This window comes from Heterodontus francisci, chromosome 5 (genome assembly GCF_036365525.1).
Source record: "Heterodontus francisci isolate sHetFra1 chromosome 5, sHetFra1.hap1, whole genome shotgun sequence".
In the NCBI taxonomy this organism is placed as follows: Eukaryota; Metazoa; Chordata; class Chondrichthyes; order Heterodontiformes; family Heterodontidae; genus Heterodontus; species Heterodontus francisci.
Window position 1 is genome coordinate 117,700,931 of NC_090375.1, and position 22,794 is coordinate 117,723,724.

Genomic DNA, 22,794 nt, shown 5'->3' on the forward strand with positions numbered 1-22,794 from the left:
TCGTTGCTGGGGGCAAGTTAATCTAACCTTCTCCTTCTTTTCTCTTTCATGCTGGTTCTTCATTCAGACTCAAAGGTGTCTGAGCACTTCCGATGTAGCATCTCCAGGCATCACAATCTATGGCCTGCGCTTCCCACTGATGATCGTCGATGTGGCACACAGAGAGGGATTTCTTCAGGGAGTCCTTGAAATGTTTGCGTGGGGCCCCTCTGTTCCTTTTACCAGTGGTCAGCTCTCCATACAACGTGATCTTGGGCAGGTGACTGTCGTCCATCCGGGCAACGTGACCCAACCAACGCAGTTGGTTTTGCAAGAGGATGGCCTCAATGCTGGTGATGTTGGCTCTTTCCAGGACTTCAATGTTTGTGATGTGCTCCTGCCAGTGGATCTTGAGGATGCTGCGGAGGCAGCGCTGATGGAAGCACTCTAGAAGGCGTACATGACGGCGGTATAGGACCTGTGACTCAGCGCCATATAGAAGGGTGGTGAGGACTACGGCTTTGTATACTTTGAGTTTGGTCTGTGCTCTGAGGCTGTGGTTGCTCCACACACATTTGTAGAGTCTGCTGAATGTACAGTTTGCTTTTGAAAGCCTATTGTTCACTTCATTGTCTATGGTGGCATCAAACGAGATGACGCTCCCCAAATAAGTAAATTGCTTGATGGCATTCAGCTCGGTTCCCTGGATAACTTGGTGGTCTATATTCTTCTTGGAGTGCAGGCTGATGCAGGACTTCAGTTTTCTTTGAACTGATTTTTAGTCCGAAGAGTTGTGCCGTCTCGGAAAAACGTGTTGTTATACGTTGCAGGTCTGACTGTGAGCCAGGAGAGTGCAGTCATCGGCAAAATTAAGTTCATGGATGAGTTTATTTTGTGTCTTTGTGTGAGCCTGAAGACACCTGAGGTTGTAAAGGCCTCCATCAGTCCAGATGCACACGTAAACTCCTTCCTTAAGGTCTTCGGTTGCCTGCTGCAGTATCATGCTGAAAAAGATGGTGAACAGGGTTGGAGCCAGCACACATCCCTGCTTCATGCCATTGGAGATGGGACTCCATCTCAGAGGACTCGAGAGGTCGCTGTTTTGCTTGACTTGTCCGTACTGATTTTCATGAAACTGCTTCACCATGGCCAGGAACCTGGGTGGGCCTCCAAGTTTTTCAAGGATTTTCCAAAGTCCATTTCTGCTCAGAGTGTCGAATGCCTTAATGAGGTCTACAAAAGTGACGTACAGGCCTTTGTTTTGCTCACAACACTTTTCTCGTAATTGTCTGAGTGCAAATAACTTGTCTGTGGTGCCTCTGTTTGCTCTGAAACCACACTGGCTCTCTTCTGCAATGGTAGGCACCAGCCTGTTCAGAAGTATTCAGAAGTACTCTTCAGCACCAAGTGCATAGTGCTTGATGCTGCCAAAAATCGCATCCAATAACAGCCCATCAAAGAAGAACTGGATGGGAGCCCAACTCTGGAGGAAACTGACCGCCATCAACCAGATGAAGAGCAACCAAGCCCCCAGAGTCGATGGAATTCCACCTGAAGCCTTGAAGCATGGTGGCCTTGCCCTACACACCAAGCTCCATGAGTTTTTCACAGCATGTTGGGAACAGGGAACAGGGATCTTCGTGATGCCGTTATCATCACCTTGTGCAAAAGCAAAGGAAAAAAATCAGAGTGCTTCAACTACCGTGGGATCACCCTCCTTTCTATTGCTTGGAAGATCCTGGCTAGAATACCCCTGAACAGGAAATTACTAGTAACTCACTAACTGCTGACATTAATATCACTACTGAGATTAGCTACTAAGAATAACAGGGTAATAGAGGGAAATGTTCTAGTGGGGACAAGGGTATTAAAGCTGAAGGCATTGCTGTGATAATTGCTGTTGTTGCCTGCATTCTTAAAGTCCTTTGATGGAGCATATTGTTTTCTACCACAGGGTGCCTTGGCTAACCTCAGAGATTTGGTGTATGCAGTTCACCTTGGTTGATGCACCACGTTATAGGTCTTGGAGCTTTGGAATAACTTCTATGTTTTACTGGACTAGTTAGTTTAGAGTGGTACTGGAAGAGCAAATTGTAAGTCCTTGTTCTTGTGATGAGAGTGTCATTCTATAGAGTGCTTTGTCAAACTATAGGGCTTTGCCTCCTCGGCGTGTGGGGTCAGCTTCAGTTTACATGTCACCTTGGGATAATGATGGAGTTTTGGGGTTTACAGCTCTTGTGAAACTGTGGATGTCAGTTTGAGAAACTAGGTCAATAATTCCTGGACAAGGCCTAGAAAAGACAATTGCTTGTCGAGCCGTTGCTGAATTGGCAATTTGGTGTTAGTTTAGGGTGCTGGGCCTGTAGGTGCAGCAAAACTGATGAGGTGCTTTGTCAGTCAGGGAAAATTATCAACTCAGGTCAGCATTGGGGAATTGTACCTCTGCCAAATGCTAAAATAGGGGGATTTCCTTGATGGTGTTGGTAGAGTAGCAGAGTTTGTACCTGGCTATGCAACCCCACCAGCAACTGGCTGCATCGTCCAAGAGAGGGGGTAATTCACTGAAAGTTTTGTGAGAAACCTGTCCCTAACTGTGTCTGTTGAAATGCTCTTAACCTAAAAAATAGAGAATAAGGGTTCTGCACGAGTATTTCAGGATTCTTAGGTAAAGTTTATTTTATTTTATTTGGGAAAGCATGAACAAGTGATGTGCAGGCAACTATTTACCATATATAGTGCTCACCTCTTCTTCCAGAAGAAGAAACTGAGTAGCTCAGAAACTTCCTTAAAAATGATGGAAGTCGGTGTATGGTTTCTCAATTTTTTAAATTCTATGTGGAAGAGAACAAAATCTCTACCTTGAGATAAAATGTCCGAATTCCTAGATGCATCTTAGTACACTTTTCTTAACTGTGGCTGACAGCCCTTTCTTTAGCTGTTGTAATCTAGATGCAACAGAGCTAACCAATAAATCAGCAAAAGGAAATGCAGCACATTTGAAATGATGAATGTACCTCTCAGAATGTGCTATTCAATCATATAACTTACTCTGGATTTGAGAAGCACAGATGCACACGGCACGCTGGCTATTAATACTGTCTCACACGAACACAAGCATTCCTTCCAGCTCAACCGTCAGGTTCTTGGTTAAACAGGGAATTCCAGTATTGGTAGCCCTTTTCAAACGAGACAAATCATAATTAATTCTAATATTCCTTTTTTTTCCTTTTGTGTATTTTGATATAAACAGTAAGTACTGACAAGCATTATCAGGGTAGACACATTCATCATTCCAGTTATTTCAATGATATGTTTTTAAATTGATTGAATAGTACATGCAGAGAAGTTTTTCTAGGTTTCCATATTCACTTAATAGTGTTACAGGCAAGTGGAAAATGGTATGGGTGGCTTCCACTTTTCACCTCTCAGCTGACTGCAGATAGTATTTTTAAAATAGTGTTTTAGTCCCTGAGTGTTTAAGGGCCAAATAAACAGACAAACAACAAGTTTTCTTGTAGATCTAAAAAGAAAAAGAACTATTTATTAAAACAATACTCAATATTGTTTGCAACCTCACCCACTCACGCATTCATGCACATTCACACACACAAGAAAAGAGCGTAGAGGACAGCTTGCAATTAGAGTTTGTTTGTTGTAAAGAGAATTCACTTTGAAACCTTCTGGGTTTTCTGGGAGGAGTTTTTAACAGCGCTGCAGGCCTGAATGTTCCCTGTCTTGGAACTGACAAAGTTTCACAGATTCCTTTGTTAGAACTCAGTCCGAAGTTAATGGTGGAAGTTCTGGTTCAATTTCTGAGATGGGGAGTTTTCAAGGTCACTTTGCAATCTCTCTGCCTCCCTAGTTTAAAGATGTTTCTGACAGGGCTTATTACTTAGCTGGAGCGATCTCACAATTTCTCTGGCTGGAATAGCTTTCTGTCTTTCTCTCCCAGAACAATTACTTCTTTTAAGGTACCAACTTAACAGGTTTTGGCTTTACTCAAGATGCTCACCCCTGGGGTGTTCATACAATGTCCCAGAATGTAAGGACCATTGTTACATAATGGTGTCTGAATGTGGTCTATTTTGATAAATAGGTGTTATTTCACACCTATAATTTTGACCTTGGCTTCGGAGTTGGTCTATCTGCAAAAGCCGTTGCTAGCCCAATTTATGATGATCAGGGTATCAGGGTATGATGATTCGCATGGAATAGGCTGTTTTACATATTAATGTGCACCCTCAAGGCAATGCCAGATGTTAATAATGGTCCCGTCTTCAACAGATAAAGATGTTGATTGGCAGTACAGGAGGGGATCACCTCGCCTCACCATTCATGTTGCTGGGTAGCAAAGTGTCCATTTTCTTTTAGCTTAGTTCAACAGTTTACTTATATTTTTCAGCTCATTTTATTTCTCATCACTGCTCCCTCTGTGAGTGTGACAATAGGGAAAGCAAGGAAGTGACAGTTCTTGTCAGTAATTTGGAAATGGAGCTTGAAGTCAACAACAATATTGCCACCTTATGTGGCCGATAACCCTATTTTTCAATCAACATACATTGATAACTATCCCTTGTCCACACAGGCAGAATAGGTTAATTACCAATTTGACATATCTTTGCAAATAACAAGAATCAGCCAAATAGATGGCCCATTAAAAAAAAACTTTTATGATACCAGCAGCTTTAAGGGTTTCTGTACCTCCTGGACCAGCCGTTTTTTTCAAAGAAACATTGGTTAATCTCTCATGGTATTGCTCAGGGACAACATTTTCTGAAATGTCTTTTTCATTCTGTATTTTTTTTCTGTCTGACTCCCTTTCCCTGTTCATTCCCATTGCAGCCAATTTTAATTAGACTTTCATCATATTGTATTACTCTTGAAATGTTCATTTTACAAATGTCTGCTGCTATGACTAAAGAAAACAAAACTGTTCCTATTGCAGAACTCAACAAGGATCTTGCTACAAAAGTATTAACAAATGAATCTGAAATGCAGAGGAGTTCCAACATCCAAAGTAGATTAAACATGTCAAATTACCATGGAAGCCTGTCGCAGATATTACTGGGCCAAAATTCTAGACCTCGAACATCATCAAGTCTTGTTGGGAAAGAAATTCCACTTCAGATCCAAGGAAGTAAATTACCACAGAGCTCCAGTAACCAAAACAGTAGATCAGAGTCTCCCAACAGCCAGTACAACAGGTCTCGAACATCATTAGCTGAAGGAAGTAGGTCTGCAACTCCTAACAGTCAATTATTTCGAACTGCAATTTCTAACAACCCTGCCAGTAAAGAAGAAATCTTCAGCAATCCAAATAAAATGGCACAACCTATCAGTCAAGTTGGAAGACACCTTAGTTCCCCAGCTAACCAGGCTGGAGTAAATTCTGAGGATCTTTCACAAAGGAGCCATTTGTCTGAGGTGAGAATACATAAATTCTTTCGATAGTTGGTAATAAATGATTAAAAGACTGAAGAAGGATACAAAACATGCTTCGAAAGTAAATTTTCTGTCTGTGCAAATTAACTTATGAGAACGTTGCCAGAAAATAACTTAAGTGTGAGGAAAATTTGGATAAAGGGTTCAATATGTAGTTTTGATGTGAGCGTTGCAACTAAAAGCAACCTAAATTGATATTACAAGGAGAAACATTGCCTACCTGTTGCCAAGGAGCCTAAGTGGCTCAAGCATCCTTTAAAAATACAATCTGAATATTTACTTACACAAGGGATATGAAAAATAACAGTAAAAACTATAGAAAATAAAGTGCTCTTATGTTTGATGGCTCCACCTTTAGTCCTCATTCATCTATTCAACTTCTTGGTGTTATACCTTATCTCAAATGCAACACTCACATCATCACCATAACTCCAACTGTCTCTGGGAAGCTTTCTTTTTCATGTCAATAGTTTGGATGATTACAAGATCACAAGCTAATCATGAATGAGGAAAACCATTCAGCCCTCTTTGCCAGCCATGACTCATTGAACATAAGAACATAAGAACTAGGAGCAGGTGTCGGCAATTCAGCCCCTCGAGCCTGCCCCGCTATTCAATATGATCATGGCTGATCTCATCTCAGCCTCAACTCCACTTTCCTGCCTGTTCTCCGTAACCCTTCAACCCATTACTAATTAAAAATCTGTCTATCTCCTCCTTAAATTTACTCAATGTCCCGGCACGCTCGTCTCTGAGTCAGAGCTCATGGGTTCAAGCTCCACTCCAGAGACTTGAGCACATAATCTAGGTTGATGCTTCATAGCGGTACTGAACAAATACTATACTGTTTGAGGTGCTGTCTTTTGGATGAGATGTTAAGCCAATGACCCAATTGCCTTCTCAGGTGGACATAAAAGATCCCATGACAATTTTCAAAGAAGAGCAGAAGAGCTCTCCCCTTTATTCCACAATCAACATCATTAAAAGATTATCTGGTTATTTTCTCATTGCTGCTTGTGGGACTTTGCTGTGTGCAAATTGGCTGTCGCATTTCCTACATTACTTCAAAAAGTACTTAATTGACTGTAAATTACCTTGGAATATTCAGCAGTCATGGAAGACGCTATATAAATGCAACATTGTTTCTTTTGTTTATCCATCCAGAAAACCCCTACATGACTCCCACTGTAGCATTTATTTCTTATATGTTTCTAAGGTATTCACCTCTAGCTCTCCATTTGGGAATAGATTCCATCTGTTGATTATTCTCTGTGTGGAAACAAGGTTCTTAAAGTCCATCCTAAATTTGTCTTTTGACAGATTGAACCTGAGTCTCCTTGTCCTACTTTAGTTTAAAGTAATTTTCCAGATTTATATTTCTGTACTGTTATTGATCTTATATACCTCTGTAAGTTTACCTCTCAGACATCTCCTTTCAATGCTGTAAAACCCATGTTTCACCAGGCTTTCCTCATAGCTCAGGCTGTTGAAACTTTAAGTAAACCTCATGACTCTTCTCTACAGGACCTCCAGGGCTAGAAGGTCTGCCTTTCATCTCAGTGACCAAAACTGAATGTTTCAACGTTCAGTTGTTGTTGTTGATTGCTGCTTTCCATTACATGGACGTGCTGAACATGAAGTCTATCAATGCTTTCAATGTCATCCTTAGCTATTTCAAAATCATTCATGGAGTATGTGTGCCGTCCATTTTGTCTTTCCTATATGTAACACTTTACACTCATCTGCATTAAATTTCAACTGCCAACTTGCTTATTTTGATGAACCCATTTTGAAATTTTTGAGCTGCCTCCTCAGTTCCACTGCCTCTCCTGGATTGGTATCATCTGCAAATTTGCCAATTTGCATGAAGTTTCTGAATCCAAGTCACTGATATAAATTAGATACAGTAGTAGATCCAAAACTGAACACTGGAGCACCCTACTTCATATCTCCCCCATCCAACATCAAACAACAACATCCATTTATATAGCACCTTTAATGTAGTAAAATGTCTCAAGGGGCTTCACAGGAGTGTTTATCACACAAAATATGATGCCGAGCCACATCAGGACAGGTGAGGTAGATTTTAAGGAGTGTCTTAAAGAAGTACCAAGAGGTAGAGAGATGGAGAGATGGATGGAGGGAATTTCAAAGGTTAGGACCTGTGCAGCTGAAAGCACGGCCGTCAATGGCGGTGTGATAAAAATCGGGGATATGGCCAAGACCACAATTGAAGGTTCACAGAGATCTCAGAGGGCCAAAACCATTACTCTCTCTCACTCTAGCCATCCCCTGGTATGGCCCTCATCTCCGGTCCCTTAAGTCCAAGCAACACAGATCATTCTGGAATGCAAAGGTAACCCTCAGCTTCTCTTCTACAAACCATTTTCTTAACCCCTCTCCCCGCCTCCTCCACCCTCACCTTCAACAAGTGCATTGGGAAGACTGAAGCCATTGTTTTTGCTCCAAACTCCATTCCATAGCTACCGACTCCATCCCTCTCCCTGGCAACTATCTGAAACTAAACCAGACTTTGCAACCTTAGTGTCATATTTGGCCCCGAGTTGAGCTTCCGACCACGTATTCATGCTACCACTAAGACCATCTAGTAACATCTCCATAATATCCTCCTACTTCGCCCCTGCCTGAGTTCATCTGCTGCTGAAACCCTTATTAATGCCTTTGTTACCTCTAGACCTGACTATTCCAATGTACTCCTGGCTGATCTGCTACATTCTACCCTCCATAAACTTGAGGTCATCCAAAATTCTGCTGCAGTGTCCTAACTCACTCCAAATCCCGTTCCCCTATCACCCCTGTACTCGCTTACCTACATTGATTCCTGGTCAAGCAACACCTTGATTTTAAAATTCTTATCCTTGTTTTCAAATCCCTCCATAGCCTCACCACTCCCTATATCTGTAATCTCCTCCAGCCCAAAAACCCTCCAAGATATCTGTGCTCAACTAATTCTGGCCTCTTGAGTATCCCCAATTTTAATCACTCCACCATTGGTTGCCATGCCTTCAGTTGCCTTGGCCTTAAGCTTTGGAATTATCTCCTTACATCTCTCCGCCTCACTACCTCACTTTCCTCATTTAAGACACTCCTTAAGATCTGCCTCTTTGAGCAAACTTTTGGTCATCTGGCCTAATATCTCCTTATGTGACTATGTGGAATTATTTAACCATTAGCTGTTAATTTTCCTCATTTTCTCTCCTACTCTTTTTTTTTGCCAGTTTTGGTAGTATTCCACACTATTGCCTTTTACCTCAGTTTCTCAATATGAAAAAAACTTGAATTTAATTGAGGCTGAAAATCCATGGCCTTCCAACATACTCCCACCATAACACTGGCAAAAGTGCCACAAATTAGGCCATATCCAGATACATCATGTGCCATGGGCCCCTTTAAGGAGCAGAGTCTCCACCCACCTACAACAAGGCTAGCAGTATTGGAAAGGATAGGGGTGGGGACTCTCAATAGCAGGATTCCCAAACCTGCCACAATACTCAAAAGGCCCTAATCAAAGTCATAAAAAACATTAAAATAAAAGCAAAATACTGCAGATGCTGGAAATCTGAAATAAAAGCAAAAAATGCTGGAAATACTCAGCTGGTCTGGCAGCATCTGTGGAGAGAGAAAAAGAATTAATGTTTCAGGTCAGTGACCCTTCATCAGAACATAAAAAACATTGTCTGGAACTTTGGCTATGGTGCATTATCCCTTTCCCATCTTTCTTGAGCTTTCCACAGCCATTAAAGTGTTCAAACACTCCATCATCATCCAACATCTCTCAACTCAATGGGACTGCCCCTGCCTGATTCCACTTTCATTTATCCAATTATAACCAGAGCATCTCTAGCAATGCTTCACTACCTTCCCCTGCACAGTTAGCTCTGGAGTCCCCCAAGCACCTATCCCTGGTCCCTTCTCTTTCTCATCTGCATGCTGCCCCTTGGTAGAATCATCTGAAGACAATGGCATCAGCTTTCACAAATACGCTGTCTACACCCCACACTATCTCCCCTCCATTGATCCCTTCATTTCTCTTGTTGTCAGACTGTTTTTATAACATACAGTCTTGAATCACAGAATCACATATTTGTTACAGCGCAGAAGGAGGCCATATGGCCCATCGTGTCTGCACCAACTCTGCGAATGAGCAATTCACATAATGCGATTCCCCCGTAACCTTGCACATTCTTCCTTTCAGATAATAGTCTAATTCCCTTTTGAATGCCTCGATTGAACCTGTCTCCGCCACACTCTCAGGCAGTGCATTCCAGATCTTAACCACTCACTACATGAAGAAGTTTTTCCTCATATCACTATTGCTTCTTTTGCCAATCACTTTAAATCTGTGCTCTCTAGTTCTCCATCCTTTCATGATTGGGAACAGTTTTTTCCTATCCACTCTATCCAGATCCCGTGTGATTTTGAATACCTTTATTAAATCTCTTCTCAACTTTCTTTTCTCCAAGGAGAATAGTCCCAACTTCTCCAATCTGTCTTCATACCTGAAGTTCCTCATTCCTGAAACCATTCTTATTTGAATAAGTTACAATTTCCTCCAGTTAAGCATTGGCTAGACCAAAGCCATTGTCTTTGGTCCCCACCACAAATGCTACACCTTTGCCGCTGATTGCATCGTTCTCCCTTTCCATTATCATGTTTCAACCAGATTGTTCACAATTTCAGTATCTTATTTGACTCCAAGCTGAGCTTCAGACCCTATATCCTCTTCATCACAAAGACTACCTATTTCCACCTTCATAGCATTGCCCAGCTCAGCCATTGCCTCAAGCTATCTGCTATGAATCTTCATCCATGTCTTTGTCACCTCCAGACTCAATTATTCCTATGCTCTGCTGACCAGCCTCCCATCCTCCACCCTCTTTAAACTTCAACCCAGCCAAAACTCTGCTGCTGTATTGTATCCCACTCACCTATAATCCCTGTGCTGGCTGAGCTACATTGACACCAAGTCCACCAATGCCTCAAATTTACAATTCTCATTCTTGTGTTTAAATTCCTTCTAGGTCTTGCCCCTCCCTAATTCTGTAACTTCCTCCAGCCCAAGAACTTTGTGTTTCTCTGACTCTGGCCTCTTGCACACCCTCTATTCCATTTGGTCCAACACTGTCAACTGTGTCTTTGACCATCTAGGCCCCACACTCTGGAATTCCCTCACTAAACCTCCCAATCTATCTTTTCTCTTATAAGACCCTCCTTATAACCCATCTCTTTGAACAAGCTTTTACCTACCTAGCCTTTAACTCAGCATCCATCTTTGTCTGCATGCACTTCTGGAATGGTACTTCAGTGGTAGAAATAAGTCTTGTGGGGTTCAGGCTTGGGTCACTGCATGAACTCCCAAATACTTGAGTACAAAATATTATCACCCCTTTGAAAAGGGGACCAAGAGACGCTTGTGGCTGATTTCAGAGTGACCTCCAAATCCTAATAACCTAGTACATGTCTGCCACAGTGTGTGGGCAGGCATCTGCCCCATTTATGTTCTAAGTAGGCTGGGTGCCTGCCAGGCTATTCAAATGAGGGAGGTCCCCTTGACCCAACAGACTTTAGCAAGGTCAGTGCCAGAGGTCCCAGTTAAGCACATCTTAAGCTACTTAGGCCAGAATACAGCCCCTGTGTGTTTTCAGTCCCATTAACAAAATAACCGTCATTGTTTCAAATGGAACTTTCTGTTGATTTTATTTGAAATCCTCAATTCTATTAATCAAATAAATCAGTTTTGAAGCTGGTCAAGAATTGTGTTCATGAAGCAAGAATAGCTTTACCGTTTCCATAGACCAGTATTTTCCCCCTTAGAATGCAAAGGAAATATGTGCAGCACTTTCAAAAAGAAGACAAAAACTTGCAAAAGCTTTCCAATCTGCCAGTCAGATAATCAATAATTATCCTCACAGTCAGCAGTTTGCCACAAATTGAATTTAATAAGAAACAGGTGTGCAACTTCAAGTCTTAAGAATTTACATTTATCTTAAATTGGACAGATAAATATTTGTGGAAGTATATGCAGAAAATGTCTATTTTATATTTGTGAATATACACTTCACAAAAAGAAACAATTTATTACGTGGAAGATCACAGAAGAAAATCCACTGCAATGACAGATTTTTGTTGAAAATAATTGTCTGTTCCTAGTGCAGTGATGAATAGTCGGAGTATTATTCCTTTTTATACATGTAAGATAGCACGTACTGATCTTGTTTCAACTCATGCATTATTTAGGCTGGTTCTTGATTTGAATTTTAGCTGTGGGCAGTTCTTTATTTCTTTTTTTTTAATTTTAAAGAGTTCAGAGTAGTCTTGGCACTCAATTCTTGTTGTTATTAACTCCAGCAGAAAGCTCCAGCTTACAGTCACAAGCGACCTTCTCGCACAGTATTTGATGTGAGCAGAACTTTGTGATTTTATTTCAAACAGAAACATGTGTGTTGATTTGTATGGAGAAAAGCATTCAGATGTAATATCCCTCAATAAGATTTGAGCCATGACAGTGTCTGTTTTCAATTTCACGTGGGGACTTATTGGTATGTTAACCCTTTGAGAACTGCACCGAAGTTTGTGCATCTTGACCAAAAAAATAGCAGGTTGGAGCAGTCAGTTTGGTTAGTTAATGCAATAGGAACCCTTTACTCCAGTAGGTCAGTGTAAAAAAAAAAGGCCACAAAATTGGACAGGGCCCAAAAATGGGCATTGCATAATTAACCCGTGCCTATTGCTTCTGACGCTGGCAGTATACAGACCTTGTGCTGGCTGCTGATTTGCATGATAACTGTGTGCAGTTATCACTAAACATGCTGCTGAGTGGCTGCATGCCTCAGGAGGGGGGTCAGATTTGTCTCAGGCTGGAACCACTTAAAGCTACCCTGTACTACTGAAAGCCAGCCTGCACCTTTTAAAGGGGTGGTGCATTCTGGCTGGAGGAAATGCTGAAACTGTTTGCAGAAGAGAGTGTGAGCAAGACAAACACTGAATTATGCTGCAAAAGGGGAGAAAGTGTACTCCAGAATTCTCTGATGCTATGCTGAACGCCTTGGTGAAGGACATGGAGAAGAGAGAGGTTCTCTATCCACAGGATCCAGGAGGCCCGACAGACAAACTCTGTGAAGGCAGTGGGAGCAGATAACTGTGGCAGTCAATGCCAGGGGTCTAAGATCTGAATGCAGTGCCACAAGAAATTCAATGACCTCACATGCATGGTCAAGGTCAGTGAATTCATCTTCAAATACCAAATTCTACCAACTGTACCACTAACCTCACACACTGCTTAATGCACCACACTCCCATCACTCACCTACCAAAAATCTTTATCAACCACAACTCATACAGAACATTCATAGCTTCACCTCACTTCACTTAGCACTGCTGCATTCTTACATTCATATCTCACAGCTTGCACACATTGCCAGCTATTCAACCACGACAGCCACATCATCCAAATACATTGCACCATACTCAATGACTCACTTCTCTGCCTCTTGCAGGACAAGGTGTGCATAACTGGAGGCAGCAGGTGCTAACTTGCAGGAGACAGGCGTAGCTGCATGTCCTCACCTCCATTGAGGAGATGGTGGTTGCATCATTGGAGTGGCTATGGCTGAGGCTGTCGCCAGTGGCTGGGCTGAAACCCTCGTAGATGACGGTATCCTCATTACTAATCTTCCTTCTCATATCTCACTGCCCCATTATCCCACAACTCTTCAGATTTACAAGCAGCAGACGGTATAAGAATGCACCTCTTTTACCCCTGTTCCCCTCACCACAAGCCTACCCTTGTGACTTTCACCTTTCAGATACCCAAAAACAGCGCCCTGGCAGTGCTGGATGAGAAAGAAGTGGAAGAGCGGGAAGACAGTGATGAAGAATAAATAACATCGCTCGCTGTCCCACTCACAGCCACCAGCTCAGATCCTGATACTGCACCCACTTTAGAGCATAGTTTAGAGGCGGGATCTGTGCATGGTGAGACACCAGGGAGGAGTGGCCTGCAGCCAGAGCAGGGAACAAGGTTAACCCAGGTGCCAGTGGTGAGGCTGCACACGGGTTTTGCAGAGGAATCAGATGAGGACATCAGTGGTGCAGCCTACTGAAGAACGTTAATAGATATGCTCACTGAAATGCATGGCGCTTTAGCAGGCCTGCCAGAAAACCTATGGTCAATATCAAGGGGCATGGAGGAGTCCAGTACCAACTTGGCATAGGCCTTTGTGCAGAGCTTAAGAGACTATCCTCTATAGTGTGGAAGCAGTGGCTAATTCAATGAAAATGCTTGCGAACCCTTCCACCATGCAGAGACTGATGGCCAATGTTTCATCTTCCATTGCAGCACAAGCAGAAGCTACCTAACGTCTGGCTGCTGCCGTGCACTTTCAGACTGTTCTCTTGCAAGCTCAGCTTGCGGCCACAAAAGTTCAGACTGCCACCATTATGTCTGTGGATACTAATGTTCAAAGGGGCTTGCAGGGTCTCACAGCAGGCCAGCAATTTGTCTTCCAACACATTGCTGGGATCTTGAGCTGCATGAACATTCTCCTATGAAACCAGGTTTTCCGAAGCTCCAGTAGAACAATTTAGTATCAGTCCACCAGTTACAAAATTCCATGTCTACTGGGATAATAGTAGGGAAAAATAGATGACTCTGAATATAAAAATCCTATGATGTAATCCTTTCTTTCCACTATTACATTGCCTTCAACGTCAAAGTGAATTCAGGAAAAAATAGGGAAAAAAAGCCAAAAGCATGATATCTGAATGCAGGAAGCATTCACGACAAAATAGATGAATTAATAGCCTGCGTAGATATTACTGGGTTTGTTCTAATAGCCATTATGGAGATGTGGTTGCAGGGTGACCAATGTTGGGAACTAAATATTCCAAGATACTTGACTTTTAGAAAAGATAGGCAAAATAGAATGGAAGGGGAAGCTCTGATAATAAAGCATGAGATAAAGACAGTAGAGAAAAGGGATCTTAGCTCAGAAAATCAAAGTGTAGGATCAGTTTGGGTGGAACTAAGAAACAAGAAGGGACAGTCAAAACTGGTGGCAATATTTTGGTTAGTGTTAGGCAGAGTATAAATCTAGAAATTAGAAGTGTATATAACAAGGGCAACAGAATAATCATGAGGGACTTCAATTTTCACAAAGACTGGGCGAAACCGAATGTGCAGGAATAGTGTGGAGGACAAGTTCATGTAATGTATACAAGATAGGGAACAGTCTATTTTATATCTGGTAATGTGCAATGAGCAGAGTTTAATTAATTACATTAGTGTAAAGGAGCTTCTAAGGAACAGTGATCACAATTTGATAGAATTTTATACTGAGTTTGAGAGTGATGTTCATTAAATCCAAAACTAAAGTCTTAAATCCGAACAAAGCAAACTACATGAGTATGAGGGATGGGTTGGTTAGGGTAAACTAGGAAAATAGATTAGAAATGTGAAACTACAAAGAACAAAGAACAGTACAGCACAGGAACAGGCCATTCGGGGCTACAAGCCTGCGCCGATCTTGATGCCTGCCTAAACTAACACCTTCTGCACTTCCGGGGCCCATATCCCTTTATTCCCTTCCTATTCATATATTTGTCAAGATGTCTCTTAAACATCGCTATCGTATCTGCTTCCACCACCTCCCCTGGCAGCAAGTTCCAGGCACTCACCACCCTCTGTGTAAAAAACTTGCCTCGCACATCCCCTCTAAACTTTGCCCCTCACACCTTAAACCTATATCCCCGAGTAACTGACTCTTCTACCCTGGGAAAAAGCTTCTGACTATCCACTCTGTCTATGCCGCTCATTACTTTGTAAACCTCTATCATGTCGCCCCTCCACCTCCGTCGTTCCAGTGAAAACAATCCAAGTTTTTCCAACCTCTCCTCATAGCTAATGCCCTCCAGACCAGGCAACATCCTGGTAAACCTCCTCTGTACCCTCTCCAAAGCCTCCACGTCCTTCTGGTAGTGTGGCGACCAGAATTGCACGCAATATTCTAAGTGTGGCCTAACTAAGGTTCTGTACAGCTGCAACATGACTTGCCAATTTTTATACTCTATGCCCCGACCGATGAAGGCAAGCATGCCATATGCCTTTTTGACTACCTTATCCACCTGCGTTGCCACTTTCAGTGACCTGTGGACCTGTACGCCCAGATCTCTCTGCCTGTCAATACTCCTAAGGGTTCTGCCATTTACTGTATACCTCCCACCTGCATTAGACCTTCCAAAATGCATTACCTCACAAGGTAGATAAGCAATGGCAAACATTTCAAGAATTGTTTCATAATTTAAAACAAATATACATTTCTTAAAGAGTAAAGAATAAAAACCCCATGGGGAAATTGGTCCTATTGTGGCAAACAAGAAAAGTTAAAGTTAGTATTGAATTAAAGGCAGAAGCTTAGAATGTTGCCTAAAAGAGTAAGGGTTGGGAGGATTTTAGAATTCAACAAAGGATGAACAAGAAATTGATAAAGAAAGAGAAAAGAGAGTATGGGAGTAAACTAATAAGAGACATAAACACTTATTATAAAAGTTTTGATAGGTATGTGAGAAAAAGAAAGTAAACAGAGACAGGAGAAGTTATAATGGGAATAAAAAAATGACAGAGACATTAAACAGATATTTTGTATCTGTCCTCATGGTAGAAGACAGAAAAATATTCTGGAAATAATGAAGAAGTAAAGATCTGGAAATGAGAAACTTAGGAATATTATTAGAAGTAATATAAATATTATAAAGAAATAGCACTAGAAAAATATTGGGACTTAAAGTTGACAAATCCCCAGACATGACGACTTGCATCGTAGGGTTTTAAAAGAGGTAGCTCTAGAGATGGTGGATGCATGGGTTTTAAGCTTCCAGAATTCCCTAGGTTCTAGAACAGTCCCAATGGATCAGAAGGTCACAAATGTAACCTCACTGTTCACAAAAGGACGGAGAGAGAAAACAGGGAACTATAGGCCATTATCAGTAGACTAACATCAGTAGTAGGGAAATTGCTAGAATCTATTACTAAGGACATGGTAACATAGCACTTAGAGGTTCAAAATATGATTAGGCAAAGTCAATATGAATTTATGAAAGGGAAATGGTGTTTGGCAAATCTTTAGAGTTTTTTGAGGTTTTAACAAACAGGATAGCTATTGGGGAGCCAGTGGATGTAGTGTATTTGAATTTTTAAAAAGCATTCAATTAGATACCATGCAGAAGGTTATTACACAAAGATAGAGTTCCTGGGTTTGGGGGTAATATATTAGCATAGAATTTAGAAGAATGAGAGGTGATCTCATTGAAATATATAAAATTGTTAAAGGGCTTGATAGAGTAGATGCTGGGAGGATGTTTTCCCTGGCTGGTTAGTCTAGAACTAGGGGATGCAATCTCAGAATAAGTAGTTGACCATTTAAAATGGGGATGACGAGTAATTTCTTCGCTCAAAGGGTTGTGGATCTTTGGAATTTTCTACCCCAGACAGCTTTGGATGCTAAGTCGTTGGGTAAATGCAAGACAGAAATCAATAGATTTTTGGATACTAAGGGGATTAAGAGATTTGGGGATAGGGCGAGTAGGTAAAGTTGAGATAGAAGATCAACCATGATATTATTGACTGGCAGAGCCAGCTCGAAGGGCCACATCATGAATCATAGAATGGTTATAGCACAGAAGGAGGCCATTCTGCCCATTGTTTCCATGTCATCTCTCTCCAAGAGTAACTCACCCAGTCCCATTCCCCCACCTTTCCACACAGCCCTGCAATGTTTTTTTTCTTCAGATAATTAATCAATTCCCTTTTGAAGACCTTGAATGAATCTGCCTCTACCACACTCTAGGAAAATAGGAACATAGGAAGATAGGAACAGGAGTAGGCCATTCAGCCCCTCAAGCCTGTCCCGCCATCCAATGAGATCGTGGCTGATCTGTGGCCTAACTCCATATACCTGCCTTTGGCCCATATCCCTTAATATCTTTGCTTAACAAAAATCTATCTATCTCAGATTTAAAATTAACAACTGTTCTAGCTTCAACTGCTGTTTGTGGGAGAGAGTTCCAAACCTCTACCACCCTTTGCATGAAGAAGTGCTTCCTAACATCTCTCCTGAATGTCTGGTCGTAATTTTTAGACTATGCCCCTTAGTTTTAGAATCTCCAACCAGTGGAAATAATTTATCTTTATCTAGCCTGTCTTTTCCTGTTAATATCTTGAAGACTTCGATCAGATCACCCCTTAACCTTCTAAATTCTAGTGAAAGCAGGCCTAATTTGTGTAATCTGTCCTCGTAACTTAACCCCTGTAGTCCAGGTATCATTCTTGTAAACCTACATTGTACTCCCTCCAAGGCCAATAAGGTGTGGTGCCCAGAACTGCTCACAGTACTCCAAGTGGGGTCTAACCAGTGTTTTGTACAGCTGCAGCATAACCTCTGTGTCTTTATACTCCAATCCTCCAGATATAAAAGCTAGCATTCTATCAGACAGTGCATTCCAGATCCTAAGCATCCGCTGCGAAAGAAGTTTTTCTTCATGTCGCCATTGATTCTTTTGCCAATCACTTTAATTCGACGTCCTCTAGTTCTCGATCTTTCCACCAACTGGAATAATTTTTCCCTATCTAGTCTGTCCAGACTCCTCATGACTTTGAACACCTCTATCAAATCGCCAAACCAGTATTTTATACAGGTTTATGATAATTTCCTTGCTTTTGTACTCCATGGGCTGCATTTTAAGGAGGCGGACGTAAAAAATGCGGCCCGCGCGCACAGGCGCCATGTCATGGAGCAGCCACGATTTCAAACGTGGTGGCTCATTTGCATGTTCGTGGCGCCCACTCCCCGCGATGACGTGGAGGGGGCGGGTCGAACTTACGCTGGTAATGGCGTCCGCCGCCAATGCGCAGGTACCGGCGCCATTTTTAAAGGGCTTACAGTCCTCAATGGTGATTTAAAAATTAAAGGGCCAGGTCAGTTCAATTACCAAAAAAACAGAACTAATTTAACTTTAAATTCATTTTCCCAACCCACCTCCAACACCACCCCCCCTGCTCCAATGATATTTCCAGATATTTGTGCCCTTCCCCCCATCCCCGGAATTTGATAAATGAGAATTTGACCTCTCCCCACATCCACCCCCACCTCAAAGTTCGGCAAATTTGCCCTTTACCCCTTCCCATCACCCACCCTGACCAACCGCATTGTTGATACCTCGCTCACCCCCTCCGGCACAGAGAAAAAATACTCCTCCCCCTTCCCCACAGGTGTCGCGCCACAGTTCCCCGAATGGGGATTCGAAGGCTTGGCATTGTCGACCGCCTGAATGAAGATCGTTGCGGCAATTAAGGAGGCGACGGGACCCTGTTTAATGTAAATTAGTTTACCTACTGAAATGGGGTTCCTGTTGCCAAGCAGCAGGGCGGCCACTTGGAGGCCTTGCCGCCGCTGGGATCGACATGGGGCCTGCCGCCATCGGGGTCGGTGGCGGGCCTCCGCCGCATAGATCTTCATTGCCCCCCAGCTACCGCTCCCGACGGTGGAGGGACTTTAAAATACAGCCCCGTCTCTCTATTTATAAAGCTCAGGATCCTGTATGCTTGATTAAATGCTTTCTCAACCTACCCTGCCACCTTTAATGATCTGTGCACATATACCCTCAGGCCCCTTTGCTCCTGCACCCTCTTTATAATTGTACACTTTATTTTATATTGCCTCTCCTCATTCTTCCTACCAAAATGAACCACTTCACACTTCTCTGTAATAAATTTCATCTGCCAATTGCCTGCCCATTCATTCAGCCTGTCTATGTCCTTTTGAAATTTTTCACTATCCTCCTCACAGTTCACAATACTTCCAGGTTTTGTGTCATCTGCAAATTTTGAAATTTTGCCCTGTTCACCCAAGTCTAAGTCATTAATTATATATCAAGAAAAGCAGGGGTCCTAACACCGAACCCTGGGGAACCCCACTAAATATCTTCCTCCATTCCAAAAAACAATCGTTCACCACTACTCTCTCTTTCCTGTCACTCAGCCAATTTCATATCCGTGCTGCTGCTGCTGTCACTTTTATTCCATGAGCTCTAACTTTGCTGACAAGCTTATTATATGGCACTTTATCAAACACATTTTGGAAGTCCATAGACACCACATCAACAGTATTACCCTCATCAACCCTCTCTGCTACCTCACCTTGCCCAAGCAAGTTAGTGTTTACACAATTTTCCCTTATGAAATCAGTACTGGTTTTCCTTAATTAATCCACATTTGTCTAAGTGATGGTTAATTTTGTCGCTGTTTCTAAAAGCTTTCCTACCACCAAGGTTAAAGTGATAGGCCTGTAGTTGCTTGGTTTGTCCTTACACCCTTTTTTGAACAATTTACAATTCCCCAGTCCTCCAGCACAATAGCTGTATCTAAGGAGGATTGGAAGATTATGGACAGTGCCTCTGCAACTTCTACCCTCACTTCCCTCAGTACTCTTGGATGCATCTCATCCAGTCCTGGTGACTTAACAACTTTAAGTGCAACTGGCTTATCTAATACCTCCTCTTTATTAATTTTTAACTCCATTCAGTGTCTCAACTACCTTCTCTTTCTCTATGACTTGGGCAGCAACTTCTTCCTTGGTAAAGACAGATGCAAAGTACTCATATAGTACCTCAGCCTTGCCCTCTGCTGCCATGCATAAATACTCTTTTAGGTCCCTAATCAGCCCCACTCCTCCTTTTACCACCCTTTTACTGTTTATATGCCTATAGAAGACTTTTGGATTCCCTTTTATGTTAGTTTCCAGTCTCTTCTCATACTCTCTCTTTGGTTCTCTTATTTGTTTTATCACTTTCCCTCTGAACCTTCTATATTCAGCCTGTTTATAAATTGTATTATCTACCTGATTTCTGTTAAATGCGTTTTTTTCTGCTTCATCTTAGTCTCTATCTCTTTCATCATCCAAGGAGCTCTGGATTTGTTTGCCCTGCCTTCCCCCTCATGGAAATGTACCAAATGGCCTACTCCAGCTCTTTTTTTATGTACTTACATTCTTATGATTGCTGAGGCACCACCTTGGGGTAGTGGCAGAGGCACCATGCAGCATGCACCTGTTGTCCTCTCTCAGGATGACAGCATTTGTCTTCCCACCACTGTCACTCTGCCAGTGCCCTTGCTGTTGCTATCAACCAACCCGGCCAAACTGCTGTTGCCCATGTTGAGAAGGTGCAGTCCAAAACTATGGCCAGATCTGTCATGGGTTTTGTTGTGTTATCTTAAGCAACATAATGAGGTACATGGATTCCAGTTCTTTGAAGATCTCTAAAAGATTTATTAACAGCTAAACTAGTACATACAATACAGAGCAAACTATATACAGAACCTTTGTCTGGAGTGTTACAGTTGCAGAGTGACTATGGCTTCTAGTCACATGACTACAATCCTGGTACTTAGCAACTTAGCTCATTAGCACACTGACTTCTTAAAGGGACATCATTCTTAAGGTGCTCATACAACCTCCCTTTCTTTCCAAAGATAAGTCTCATATGCTACAAGTAAAAACACATAAAATTGGATAATTTCAAAACTAGTTATATGGGATAGAGATTATAAAATTTACAGGTATAAGGATAGGGATTGTGACATTTATGAGTGCAGAAGATTGAGGATCTATATTTCATTTTGTTGGTTTTACGACTCTTCCAGATCTTGTTATGGTATAACCTTCTGGGGATGTGGATTTCACCCTTGGCTGTTTTTGGTTTGCAGACATACTGTCAATGTGATGGTTGTTGTCCAGTTGTTCTATCACACCCTCATTGTTGGAGTTTGTTCTTTCGGGTCTGCTGTGCGCAGTTGGAGTATTGGACACCTCTTAATTGGCTTTGATTCCTCCTCAACACTGCTCTTTTAGATGTTGTAACCTCGTAGGACCTAGGCTCACTGTATACTTCGGATACCTCATCAGGTAAACATGTTCTCATTGTTGGGGTGTATGACCCTAACCTTTTCTCCTATGTGTACTTGAGGTAGTTCCACCCCTGCATGTCAGTCATGCATCATCTTCATTCTCCCTTGTTTTTCGAGCATCTCAGAGAATTTGGACAGATGATGGCTTGGCAGAATCATTCGCACTTGTCTGCCAAACACGATCTCTGTTGGTGACAGTAAACCCATATTCATAGGTGTTGATCTGAGGTGTAGCATGGCAACACAAAAATCTTGTTTCATTGTCCGACACTTCAGGATAAGTGATTTGACTGTGCGAACCATTTGCTCGGCAAGACCATTAGAACTAGGGTAATGTGGTGAGCACGTCAGATGGTTTACACCCCATTTGGCACATATCCCTGAAAGGTCTGCCCATATACTGTGACCCATTGTCAGAAATAATTTCTTCAGGTGCACCACATAGACTGAATATGGCACTCAATGTGTCTGCGACGACCGTGCTGGAAGTGTCTTTTAACTGTCTGACAATTGGAAATTAGGAAAAATAATCGGTGACAAAGATAAAATCGTCTCCATTCACGGAAAATAGATCAGTGGTGATCTCGTGAGGGTGTAGAGGTTCTTTACGATGTTGCGGTTGGTGGCTCTCTGGTATGCCTTGCACATCCTCACTAACTTTTCAATGTCACTGTTGATCCCTGGCCAATAAACAGTGTCTCATGCCAGTCATCTTGTTCGCTCTATGCCCATATGGCCTTGGTGAAGTTGTGACAAGATGTCCTCTCGGAGAGCTTTGGTACACAATGACTTGTTTTCCCTTGAAGATGACACCTCTTGAAATACCGAGTTCATCTCCATAAAGCCAAAAGCATCTGAGGGTTTCTGGCACCTCTTTTACTATATCAGGCCAATCTTCTATGATGACTCTCCACAGTGCCTTCAGTTGTGGGTCATTGGCTGTTTCCGATTGTAACTGGTCACATTTGTGCTGACCAAAATGCAATATATCGATCTTGAGCACGTCTTCACCTTGATGTCCATGCTGTCTACTTGTAGATCCAGTGGACCTTCTGCATTCTTGTATTTGGCAATCTACTCAGCATATCCGAGGTGACCATTTTGGTATCCGGTTTGTAGCAGACATCGACGTCATACCCCTGTACTTTCACTAAGAGCCGCTGTAGGTGAGGTGGTGCACTTGTTAATAGTTTGTGCCAGATTATCTCCAGTGGTCTGTGATCAGTTTCTACAGTGGACTGCTTAACGAACAGGTAGGTATCGAACCTAGTGATGCCAAACACCAGAGTAAGTGTTTCACGCTCTATGTTTGAGTAATTGGTTTGTGCTGAGGATAAATATTTGGATTGGAATGCAGTTGGTTTGCCAACCTGCAGGATGCACACTGCTAACCC

At 42.2% G+C, this 22,794-nt stretch overlaps 1 protein-coding gene across 4 annotated transcripts in view; it reads left to right on the forward strand.

Annotated features, from left to right (window-relative positions):
• c5h8orf34 (chromosome 5 C8orf34 homolog) overlaps window positions 1-22,794 on the forward strand; it is a 567,297-nt gene that overhangs the window by 510,686 nt on the left and 33,817 nt on the right. For 3 of the 4 annotated variants that reach the window (XM_068031961.1, XM_068031962.1, XM_068031963.1), the window contains exon 12: window positions 4,925-5,403. In XM_068031961.1, coding sequence (XP_067888062.1) covers window positions 4,925-5,403 — 479 coding nt within the window. Of the gene's footprint in view, window positions 1-67; window positions 377-4,924; window positions 5,404-22,794 lie in introns of those variants that run through there. The other variant, XM_068031964.1, reaches the window with a different exon arrangement.